Source organism: Oncorhynchus tshawytscha, linkage group LG33, assembly GCF_018296145.1.
Source record: "Oncorhynchus tshawytscha isolate Ot180627B linkage group LG33, Otsh_v2.0, whole genome shotgun sequence".
Lineage (NCBI taxonomy): Eukaryota > Metazoa > Chordata > Actinopteri > Salmoniformes > Salmonidae > Oncorhynchus > Oncorhynchus tshawytscha.
The window spans coordinates 11,415,902-11,429,154 of record NC_056461.1 but is presented as its reverse complement, the minus strand read 5'-3'; the positions used below and the strand labels follow the sequence as shown (position 1 = coordinate 11,429,154).

General features: G+C 40.9%; 1 protein-coding gene across 1 annotated transcript in view; it reads right to left on the bottom strand.

Annotated features, from left to right (window-relative positions):
- LOC112230883 (tetratricopeptide repeat protein 33) overlaps positions 1-13,253 on the bottom strand; it is a 54,053-nt gene that overhangs the window by 27,602 nt on the left and 13,198 nt on the right. Inside the window, exon 2 of the mRNA XM_024397229.2 lies at positions 267-348. Coding sequence (XP_024252997.1) covers positions 267-348 — 82 coding nt within the window. The remainder of the gene's footprint in view (positions 1-266; positions 349-13,253) is intronic.

Genomic DNA, 13,253 nt, shown 5'->3' with positions numbered 1-13,253 from the left:
CAGTCAAATTGTATCTGGAGGTAAATTCGACGCACTATATTTGTATTGTACCAGCACAAAGAACAAGAAAGGGAGAAAAAAGGTTCATACAAAACAACATTTTCTGTTTGTAGCAAAGACAAACCGAGGAAGTTCTTATCTGGCTGTATCTGGCCCTATTTGGCTGGCTGTCGTCTGATGGCTGGAGAATTGTCGAACTAGAGAGACAACAGGAGGAGTGGAGGATAAGTAGCTGAGAGCTGTAGTACTGTAATGCTGTAATGTACCTGGGACTTAATCTCGTACAGTAGAGGGTTTTCTGGAGTCATCTGGATGGCTTCATCCCACCTCTTAACGGCCTCCCAGTGCCTGAGACGAACACAAACACAAAATCAAGGTTACATACTGTACACCAGGGATGGGCAACAAAAAAATCTGAATTCATCATGAGCGATCGCAGTGGATCAAGGAAATGCGTACCCTACCCACAGTCCAAGACATACAGTCAACTGATTTGTTCAATCAATCTGTTTGTGCAGTTAAACTACTTAACCCTTAAATAAATGCATTATATCAGTAGCCAGGGCCGGCACTAGCCTTTAGAGGGCCCTAAACGAGACTTGGTTGAGGGCCTCCCCCACCTTGCGGGCCACAGTGGCTTGGGGGTCTGCCTACAAACATCCATACCCCACATGCAGTCAGAGCCAACCCTAGTTGAAGATTTAGAAACTTTATAAGAAATGTCATGAAATATATTTAAAAAATGCCATGAGGCAGAGAGAAAGGAGGTGAAATTTTAGTGAATTTCCTGCAATTCTATCCATTTGCTATGGGGTGGATTTTTAAAAAACAGTTTGAAAGCTAATCTCATGCAATTCTACTAATTCCCTGCAATTCTACACATTTTGCCATGACTTATGCCATGTTAATATGATATCTGTGAGAGTGACTAACAACAAAATGTCTAAATTGCACCTTCTGTAAGTTCAACCCGGACTGATTTACAAAAATAATTTAAATTGATCTGCGCGCCAACATCTCTTGCCCATCCCTGCAATCTGGCAATATGTCGACTACTTTGGCTATACCAAGCTTACAGAAGACCAGGGAGTACCAGGAAAAGAAGAAACAAAGCACTGTGTGTACTAAATTACGCATTGCGTTTCTAAAAGATAAACTTTAAATTGTGATGTGGTCTCCCGATTAAATGGGCGGATGGCAAAGTTGATGTACTTGGTACACATATCTCAGAAAAGTTTAGCAATCTTCCCAACTACTAACTTTGATAGAAAACTGTGAAAAACACTTTGCAAAATAGATATGATCTTGAAACCGTGGAGACGGAAACACCTGTCCATTGAAGGGAAAATTAACCTGATTAATTCTCTAGTTTACATATTTATTCATGGCTCTACCGACTACAGGAAAATCCTTTCTCAAGTAATGCGAGAATTCCTTTGGAATGACAAACCAGATAAAGTTCAATGGGATATTTATATAATGAACATGCCTTGAGGGTTAAAACATATTAAAGGGATACTTTGGGATTTCGGCAGAGGCCCTTTAACTACCATGATAGCAGATAGCGCAATGACTGGAAGTCTATGGGTAACGGCAGTTAGCATTGGCTTGCTAAAATACCTCTTAACTTCCTTCATGCTGGACAAAGAGAGATACAAATGGTATCCACAAGTTCATCTGACTCTGGGGAAGTAGTTAAAGGGCCTCATTGCAAAAATCCCAAAGTATCCCTTTAAAGGATAGAAAGCATTCATTTTTACTCACCAATGTAACAACATGGTGTCAAAGACTTAGTTGTATTCACGATCTGGTTATCTATAGGTACAAACGGTTATGTATTTTGGTTATTACAACGCACTAATTCTCAACGTCATATGGAGGATCTACTCTGTGCTACAGAGTTCATATACTAGCTCGATAGCTAGCTCAAGCTGGCTAACGTTAGCAACTAGCCATGCTCGCATGTAATTACATTCCAGACCAAGTGTTGGCTGTGGTGAACTACATTGAACCAATCACAGGAATTGTGATGTAAACAAGAACCAGATCGGGCTCATGCAGCCCTGCAGCATGCTCTTCACAGACATTGTAGCTCTGTTATTTAGTGGGAACCTGTTATCAGGGCAGGCTCTGGTGCCTTCTTCCCATGGGCTCAAAATGAAAGAAAGTCATACCTGCTTGCTATTATTTTGTAGTACCACGTCTGTTCACCTTTTTGTTTGACAACTTCTCTGCATGTTCTCTGTGAAGTCGGCTACTGGTGTTTTGTAACTTTTCCCGCCTTGCCTTAGTGCTTGTGCGTCAGCTGACAGACATCTGGAATCTATCCATTTGGGATTTCTCTGACTCTCCATCTGCCAGTGAAGCACCTGCTTCCCCCTGGCTTTGGTTGCCAACCTAGCCTGCATGCTTTTAAAAGTTTTGCTATCGGATGGGCCCCAGCCATTAATCTGTAAATCTCTGCTCTCTCTTTGCTTTGATCTGTGGTTGTGTTTTAGTTGTGTTAGTTGTTTACTAGCTGGTCCCCAATAGTTGGGCTGTAGCTTGCCAACCATCACCTTGGTGTTTGGCTAGGCTAATAGCTAGTTGGCTAAATAGCTAACGTTAGCTGGCTGGCTTGCTTGCTGGGTAAGATAGCTGCATGTAGCTAACATTCTTTGACAACTGGTTAGATGGCATTATGTATTTCCAAAACTTTGGTTTACTTTAATGTAGCTGTAAGCTAGGTGATGATAGCAATTAGCTGACTCACATAGCGCTAACATATTGTTAAAGTTAGCAGGCTGGTAGGGCTAAGTTGATTTTTAATAAATTCATAAAATATTTGCTTGTAAGTTTGCTGAAAATGTAATTGTAGCCAGTATTAATTAGTGCAAATGATTTAGTTCAATTTGAAGTTATTTCTGTTTCTTTATAGGAAATAGGCTGGCTTGCCAGGTCCTCCATATTACATCACTCCCCGGAAAAACAAATTCTGACATGACATCGGCAATCTGATTGGCGTATGTAAGAACTCGAAAAATAGAAAAGTGAGATGTAACTTTGCATTGGAACATTTTATACGTATACTAATGCAAATTCGCACTTTACATGTAGTTACATTTATGCTACCTAACGTTAAGGCGTTAAAACTCTGTTAAAACATCAATTATACCGAAATTATATCTTACTCCAAACTACTAAGAGGCTCATCCTGTGTTTAAGAGTGGGTTTTGCAGATTAAAACCGAACATTTTCGGTGAATTGTCAAAAAAAAAACTGTTTTTGCTTGGTCATAATGTGGTATTGTTTGTATATTGAGGAGAGAAAAAATGATTAAATACATTTTAGAATAAGGCCATAAAATGTGGAAACGATGAGGGGTCTGAATACTTTCCGAATGCACTGTATATAAAACAATTGACAATCTAAGCTACAGTATTATATAAAATACTTGCTACAAAAATAATTCTCAATATATGGGGCAGACTCTGCCATGAAGAAAAACAGAATCAATAGAGCATATTTTCTGACACTGTCCATTGGTGGCTCGTTTTAAGAGTCAGGTCCATGAATGGTTGGTTGTTTTAATAGGTGTTCAAAACTGTAAAATGTACTGTTAGAGCACCTGGAAAAACCACGATCATCAGTCAATGGGAAATATCATTACCCTCTTGGGTAAAGTATTTAATTTTAGGGAAATACTGGTAGAAATGTTACAAATAGGGAGGTTCAAGACCCTTGTAAGACATCACAGTAAAATGGAGGGATGTATTGCAAAAGGAAATAGCAAAATGGTATTATACTGGCAAAGATTTGTTAACCTGTGGACATCGAAGGGTTGGAATTAAGATATGAATGAATGCTGGATTGGCCGCTGTGGGTAAAAACCCAGCACTTGCAGAAAGAGGAAAATAGAAATATGTATAATTATTTAACTACACATACCGTACATGTGAGCGAAAATATCAATAGAAGTATTGTTGTCCGTTAATTTCCTCCAATCAGGGGAGGGGTCGTAGTGCTGATTGTTTTTATATAAAAAGGGGATTAGAAATTATGCAAACAATTAAATTCACAGAATCCAAAATATACAGTGCCTTGCGAAAGTATTTGGCCCCCTTGAACTTTGCGACCTTTTGCCACATTTCAGGCTTCAAACAAAGATATAAAACTGTATTTTTTTGTGAAGAATCAACAACAAGTGGGACACAATCATGAAGTGGAACGACATTTATTGGATATTTCAAAAAAAATGTAACAAATCAAAAACTGAAAAATTGGGCGTACAAAATTATTCAGCCCCTTTACTTTCAGTGCAGCAAACTCTCTCCAGAAGTTCAGTGAGGATCTCTGAATGATCCAATGTTGACCTAAATGACTAATGATGATAAATACAATCCACCTGTGTGTAATCAAGTCTCCGTATAAATGCACCTGCACTGTGATAGTCTCAGAGGTCCGTTAAAAGCGCAGAGAGCATCATGAAGAACAAGGAACACACCAGGCAGGTCCGAGATACTGTTGTGAAGAAGTTTAAAGCCGGATTTGGATACCAAAAGATTTCCCAAGCTTTAAACATCCCAAGGAGCACTGTGCAAGCGATAATATTGAAATGGAAGGAGTATCAGACCACTGCAAATCTACCAAGACCTGGCCGTCCCTCTAAACTTTCAGCTCATACAAAGAGAAGACTGATCAGAGATGCAGCCAAGAGGCCCATGATCACTCTGGATGAACTGCAGAGATCTACAGCTGAGGTGGGAGACTCTGTCCATAGGACAACAATCAGTCGTATATTGCACAAATCTGGCCTTTATGGAAGAGTGGCAAGAAGAAAGCCATTTCTTAAAGATATCCATAAAAATGTCGTTTAAAGTTTGCCACAAGCCACCTGGGAGACACACCAAACATGTGGAAGAAGGTGCTCTGGTCAGATGAAACCAAAATTGAACTTTTTGGCAACAATGCAAAACGTTATGTTTGGCGTAAAAGCAACACAGCTCATCACCCTGAACACACCATCCCCACTGTCAAACATGGTGGTGGCAGCATCATGGTTTAGGCCTGCTTTTCTTCAGCAGGGACAGGGAAGATGGTTAAAATTGATGGGAAGATGGATGGAGCCAAATACAGGACCATTCTGGAAGAAAACCTGATGGAGTCTGCAAAAGACCTGAGACTGGGACGGAGATTTGTCTTCCAACAAGACAATGATCCAAAACATAAAGCAAAATCTATAATGGAATGGTTCAAAAATAAACATATCCAGGTGTTAGAATGGCCAAGTCAAAGTCCAGACCTGAATCCAATCGAGAATCTGTGGAAAGAACTGAAAACTGCTGTTCACAAATGCTCTCCATCCAACCTCACTGAGCTCGAGCTGTTTTGCAAGGAGGAATGGGAAAACATTTCAGTCTCTCGATGTGCAAAACTGATAGACATACCCCAAGCGACTTACAGCTGTAAAGGTGGCGCTAAAGGTATTAGCTAAAGGGGGCTGAATAATTTTGCACGCCCAATTTTTCAGTTTTTGATGTTAAAAAAGTTTGAAATATCCAATAAATGTCGTTCCACTTCATGATTGTGTCCCACTTGTTGTTGATTCTTCACAAAAAAATACAGTTTTATATCTTTATGTTTGAAGCCTGAAATGTGGCAAAAGGTCGCAAAGTTCAAGGGGGCCGAATACTTTCGCAAGGCACTGTATCTGCAATATAAAAAAAGACAAAAGATAAAATAAAAAGGCCACAAAGAATAGAACCACCCCTCAGTTTTGTTGTGTTGATCTCTCTACTGTGGCAAGGACGCACCACAGGCGCTGCTCTCCAAACTCCGGCCAGTGGAGTGTTTTTTTTTTCTCTCTTGTTGAAACGTTTGGTGTTGCTTTCACACATTTTAAATGCATAGGCCCTATGTGGTAAATATATATTACATCTAATACTACAAGAATTACTAGCGTTTCATCATCCAATCCCTGTACCGTTCATTGCAACACATAGACATCGGTTTCATGTTCGATAAGCCTACGATACATTTTCAATTTATTGCCAACGATTTCTTACCCTGCCCTGAGTAGGCGCGATGTTTATCGTGCACACGGCCATTCGCAATACTCTTGGTCGAAGTTCTGTTTGTTATTCAAGATATGTTTTCCTTTGTTCATGTTTCACTGTTTATGTCAGAGTTCCATGTGTCTGTGTCCTATGTCTGTCATTTTTGTTGTGCGCATAGAAATAGGCTGTGTCCTGCGCCCCAGGCTTTGGAGTCAGAAGAACGTTGAATACGATAAAATGATTGTTCCATGTATGCATGGTGTTGAAATATCATTAATAATAACCATTAAGTCTGATTAAGACGAATGTACCAATGTAAAAATGGATGTGGAAATTGCCTTTTACATTGTAGAACCAGTTTGTTTATTTCCAATTGGGTAATTGCATGGTCCTGGGGGGGGGGGAGCAAATGCTTATATTATGTAAACTAGTACATCGCCTTGGTCCGTACAATTGCCCTTATTTTAGCGCCCCAAAAACAAAATACTTCCAGATCAACTGTAATGTCAATACCATTGTAAAGCACAATTTCTCCCCTTTCCAACAAAATCAATTACATTACCTAAACGCTGCCCGTTTCTGCATAATTCAAGCAGGCAATGAGCCTCGTTGGGTCTTTTTAAAAATGGTGGGTGGGGAAGCGAAACTAATGCGTGATAGTGAGAAGGAGAGATGTCGTGTGGGAAAATTGCTTATTTTCACTCGATCTGTCCAACTTATCACCTTATCGCCTCTAAAATGTAAATAAAACACTATAAAGAGTTTATATAATGTGTCATTACATACCTATTTGAAAGTTTGTGTTGAATTTGTATCGGGTTTTTAGGGCGGTGCGAAAGTGATCTTAGAAGTAAACAGCGGCTTTGAGAATGATGATCGCATGCAATGATGAAGCAAAAAAGGACTAGGTAATCCCCCTTACCCCCATCACTGTCAATTTCTTGTTTTTAAAGGATGAGAGTCGTGCTACACCTGGTGGAGAGAGATTGTAAGACAGAAATAGTTGCTTTATGCGTGCTGTACGTTACGACATGACACGTCCCGATGTAACGGAGGGTCCGTTTTTTTCAACTTTTCTCCAATACTATAGAGCCATTACCATGTCGATCAACGCTTGAATAGAAACCTAGTTCACACCCCCGATTTTGAAGTCACAGTCGCTATAGACCCATTAGTTTTCTTTGTAGCCTCGTTTGAATGTTGCGGTTGCGGAATGGGGTGAGTTTACGTTAGGCCTACCAGTTTGAGCTCCTGTAAGACAGTTTCAATTTGGTTTCTCAGGGAGAGGGTATACAGTCAAGCCCTCTACCGGTGTCCGTTCAGATTTCTTTTGTGCTATTGCCCTTGTATGTGGTAAATCTACTTGGTGTATTTTGCATGATAGGGCACTTTCACCATTGGATCACCAAGACCTGTAAATAAATATACACTATGAGCATGTCAACCTGCCTTGCCTTCAGCTGATTTCATGTCCTTACCATAGCTACAAGGTCCTTGTTTTACAATTACATAGGCTAATAAAAATGTTGTAGACAAAACAATGAAGAAGTGTCTGGTAGCTTCAATAAAAAGACAAAGATTTGTAGTTGAAAAAGTCATTGCATGTATAGATTTTTAGCTTGCTCTTAGACTGCACGACTTGGACCTGACTCTAGTCTTGGCCCATTCTACATGGGGCTCGACTTGAGACTCGGACCTTGTGACTTGAGACTTGCTTGTGACTTGAATAATAGTGACTTGGTCCCACCTCTGTTGAGCTGTGACAAACGGCATAAAATCTGACTCATTGTTGTGTTAAAGTGTTTAGATGCGGATGGGCCGCAACATCATGAGAAGCATTGTTAAGCCCTTGATACAACTAGGAGTTCATTTAGCTCTAGACAAGACCTCTGATGTCTGTCTGGCAGGCAGGCAGGCAGAATGACCCACTCGACAGACATAGATCTGACAATAGACTGATGCTGTAATACAACACCAATGCCCACAGATAGCCTCCCGTTTGATTAACCTTCATTGTGGAACGCAAACACATGCTCACACTGTATGAACAGTGTAGGGTTGATAAAGAAAACCAATTAAAGTTATGAAATCAGATCCGCCCTGTGTGATTGTCCCTCATCGGAGGAGGATATGACATCTATTATCCTGAAGAATGTGAGCTTATTAAATGACATACGATATCAGTGGTAATCTATGGTTCAAGATGAGTCACCTCAGCTATAACTATTGTCTGGTGTAGTTGATGTGATCTGTCATTGAACTATGTGACTGACTCAGATAGGAAATGGTTCATGGAAATGTATGACTAGCATCCGCCCGTTTTCCCACCAGTATTTAAGTCTCTTCTGTATTTGACTCATAGATTTGTGTTGCACCTGCTTAGAAAGTACATATGAAACCAAGCAGGCAGCACCTGAGTCCCTCTTTATTCTAGACACAGCCAGCACCAAACATACCCAGAAGTAGTACACAGGACTGAAATAAACCTGGGAGGTAGCTATCACTTCACAGAAGGTCCAGTGGATGTACACACAGTCTGCCTGGCCTTCTTGAGGAGTAAGGGCATCGGCCTGTCTGTTTGTGTCTCGTCTGAGAGCAGCAGGAGCAACGGGGTTGCTTACCAGCTTCACTCAGCATGCAACAATAACGTTTTTGTAAAAGTAAAAAGTAACTTTATCTATTACGGTTTGATAATTGGTATTGGAGTGTAAAATGTAAAAGCCAACCTTAATGTCTCAGTTTAAGAGCTTCAGTACCGTTTGTGTCCTGCTGACTAAGAACACACCATAATGTCTTGTAAGGTGATAGGCTCTCCCTGTCTCACCTCAACGACCTTCTCTCACATATGTTAATATTGGCTGAGAAGTGATTCAGTTAAAGTGGAACTGACAGCATTTAAACTACTTTGCAGATATGAAACAAATATACAATCATAATGAGTCAAATTTCAAATTCCCAGTTTATGCTACCAAACCAACTTTATAAGAGGTTTGAAAATAGGTTCCATTTTACTCAACATTCCATGACTTACACTAAGGCATTGTTGGCAGAATAGATGGATGCAGTTCAATGCATGATTCATATAATAATTTCTGGGTAGCCTAAAAAAATATTGCTGTCAAGTTGTAAATCACAGCTGGCCTGGTACATTGTTTGCTGCCTCCATTCGGATGCACTATTTCAGTTTCAATGTCTCAATATATTGGACAAAAACAGACAAATGTAACCAAGACTGAGAATGTCAATATACAATCAAACTATGATCACAAATCAGTCATGGGAAAAAGTCAGTCACTCACCCACTCCTCCAATGGCATGACATCCTCCTAGCTAGCTAAAAACACTGAGCCTAATTTTAGCTAGATGGCAGCTAGCAAGCTAGCTAGGAGGATGTCATGCCATTGGAGGAGTGGGTGAGTGACTGACTTTTTAACCTAATATCATTTTTCAGTGGCTATACACAGCTATAGATACAGGTGTTATTTGGATAGCTAGTAAGAAATGTGATTTGTTTTGCTAGCTAGCTATGCTGAACTTTAACGACTTTTCTAGTTAGCATATCTCATTCGTTCGAAAAGTAACTCTGGCTGAACACTTCGTTTTCAGAGCACTCGTCAGAGTGTGCCAGAGACACAGAATAACTGATTAATTTACGAATGCGCAACACCCATTGCATATGATCAGTGACAGTTAAACGTAGGCGATAACAGTAAGTTAGTCACGAATGCTCTAGATAACATGCCTAACCAGCTCTGCTAGGGCAAATAAAATGGTCAGAGTGAGGTGTTCTCTCATTTGTGTCTGGAAGTAGCTAGCTAGCAAGCTAGCCATCTTTAGCCAGTTAGCTTGGGTGTTTGGTTGGGACAAGCTACAATTCCCCACTAGCTGAAAAAGAGGGTTTATCTAACGTTCCCTCATTAGATTTTAGCTCATCTTGCTCTGGCTAGCATTAGTTATTTATCTTGTTGTTGATGTGCATAAGATAGCCTACTTTTTCATCACTTGATCAATAGGACTGTAAAGTTCTCAAATGTAAGAGGACTCCCATGGTATTTACATATTTGCCGAAATCCATTCAGGTGGCAAATGGCTTATTTGCATAAAGGCCTACTGCAGCTCTGATTGGCTTTGGCACACCGATCTCCGTAGACTCCTGGATGACACCGATATTTTTATTGAGTTTTATTTCCTGCAGTGTCTAATAATTGTCAAAACACAGCCTTTTTCCCCACTCTATATTGCTATATTATTTTCACAAACGCTTTACTATATGTAAATCCCAAACGTTCTAAGAATTTAAAAAAAGGACCATATCTATGTCCTCGTACTGGGGGTGTATATGAACATAATTCTAATAAGATTTAATGTTGCTAAAATGCTGTCAGTTACACTTTAATACCATAAGCATGCATCCACACAAAGAACACAAAGCATTATCTAACATCTTTAACCATACGACTGCCCTGAGTCATTCAGGTTATGGACAAGAATGACAAACACGGACATTGACCTGCTATCCAACTACCTTAGACCACCAACTTGTTTCGTCATCTGTAGAAAAAAAAACAATAAGCTAAGGCTAGGCCAGTTTGTGGAAATGTCATATTTGACAGATGCAATAATGATGCAATAATGATGTGGCAATTGAGTTAGCTATGTACATATAGGTAGGGGTAAAGTGACTAGGCAACAGAATAGATAAGACTGAGCAGTAGCAGCCAGCAGTGTATGTGGTGACTGTGAATGTGTGTGGCGTCAGTATGCATGTGTGTGAGTGTGTGTTGGGGTGTCAGTGTAAGTATGTGTGAGCGTGTGGGTAGAGTCCAGTGTGTGTGTGTGCGCATAGAGTCAGTGCATAGAGTCAGCGCAAGAAAGTTTGCGCAAAAAAGGGTCAATGCAGGTAGCCATTTGATTAGCTATTTAGCAGTCTTATGGCTTGGGGCTAGAAGCTGTTCAGGCTCCTGTTGGTTCCAAACTTGGTGCGCTGGTACCGCTTGCCATGCGGCAGCAGAGAGAACAGTCTATTGCTCGGATGTCTGGAGTCTGACAATTTTTGGGCCTTCCTTTGACACTGCCTGGTATAGAGGTTCTGGATGGTAGGGAGCTTAGACCCAGTGATGCAGTTGCCGCACCAAGGAGTGATGCAGCCAGTCAAGATGCTCTCAATGGTGCAGCTGTCAAACTTTGAGTATCTGATAAGCCCATGCCAAATCTTGTCATCCTTTTGAGGGGGAAGAGGCAGTGCCCTCTTCACAACAGTGTGGATATGTGTGGACCATGTTTATTCCTTAGTGATATGGACACAGGAACTGGATGCTCTCGACCCGCTCCACTACAGTCCCATCGATGTGGGTGGGGGCATGCTCGCCCCTCTGTTTCCTGTAGTCCATGATCAGCTCCTTTGTCTTGCTGACGTTGAGGGCGAGGTTGTTGTCCTGGCAGGAATAGGTTGAAAAGGTCAGTTAAGACAGACACTTGCCAGCTGGTCAGCACATGCTCCAAGTACACATCCTGGTATTCAGTCTTGCCCCGCAGCCTTGCAAATGTAAACCTGTTTCAAGAATTTTCGTAGATCGGCTACAGAGAGCGAGATCCACACAGTTGTCCATAACAGCTCGTGCATGGTTCAGTGTCGCTGGGCAGCTCATGACAGGGTTTCCCTTTGTAATCTGTGATAGTTTTCAAGCCTTGCCACATTCATCGAGCATCAGAGCCCACTCCTTGAAAGAGGCAGCTCTAGCCTTTAGCTCAGTGAGGATGTTGCCTGTAATCCATGACTTCTGGTTGGGGTATGTATGTACGATTACTATGGATCCGACGTCGTCAACGCACTTATCAGTGAAGCCAGTGACTGATGTGGGAAACTCCATGAATCCCAGAACATATTCCAGTCTGTACTAGTGAAACAGTCCTGTAGCTTAGCATCCACTTCATCGGACCACCTCCGCATCACTGGTACTTCCTGTTTGAGTTCTTGCATGTAAGCAGGAGGATTGAATTATGGCAGGGTTTCCCAAACTCGGTCCTCTGGACCCCAAGGGGTGCACGTTTTGGTTTTTGCCTTCGCACTACACAGCTGATTCAAATAATCAACTAATCATCAAGCTTTGATCATTTGAACAGCTGTGTAGCGTCAAGGCAAAAACCAAAATGCGCACCCCTTGGGGTCCAGAGGACAGAGTTTGGTTAACGCTAAATTATGATCTGATTTGCCAAAGGGAGGGCCTTGAATGCATTTCTGTGTGTGGAGTAAAAGTGATCTAGAGTTGTCACCTCTAGCTGCACTGGTGACATTGCATGGAGCCGGAAGTAAATCTTTCTACTTTCATTTTATTATCTAGGCTATCTTTCCAGGTGAGTTGATAAGGGAACACATTCTCATTTACAACAACGCTGTGGGAGACTTGCAGTGGAGAGGATGGGGTCAAAAATGAGCCATCGGAAGCTGTTGATGAGAATTTAGCAGTTCACACTGAAGTCAACCTCCATACACTTGAAATCACTAAGTGCTTGCTCAAAACCTCTCATGAAGTGAACAATAGGACACTATTGTTCAAGATCGAAAGAGGAAGGGGTGAAAAATGAGGTGGCACAAGTGTGAAGAGAGGTGTAAAAATCTTTGCCGCAGACCATTACAGTTGTATGCATCAAGGAAACAACAACACAAACCTGTGATGTCAGTGACACATAAGGGTGTTTTTTGCAAAAATGTAACTGGAGAGTTAGAACATGATGTACATGATTAACATTTACCCCAAGTCAGTAAGTGTGAGTGAGTAATTTAGATGTGAATGAGGAAGTTGAGCCCATAGGATAAGTGTGTAGGATTTTAAATCAGATAAATATTCTTCTGGCTGACGCACCCAGATGTTCCCCCCACCCACACCGATCCACCCACCCCATGTGGGAATGACAGACCAACAGATTAGAATAAACGAATAACCTCACAAAAAATGCTGTCTGGCGTCAATAAAAAAATAGTTATTTTATTTTAAGAACAAGTGACAGAAATAAAACCCTCTTTGCTAAGTTTAGCCAGATAAACTGTAAAAAGGCCTCACAAACAAGTAGCTAGCTAATAAAGGGCAGTGTTGGTTGGAGAGTAATCAACTACATGCATTTCACCTAGTAATTTAACTACATTTTGCAGCAGCTTGTTGGTAGTTGATCTAAATGCTAATCTTTGTAGTGTTTTCAGTAGTTAATTACTTGTTGCCA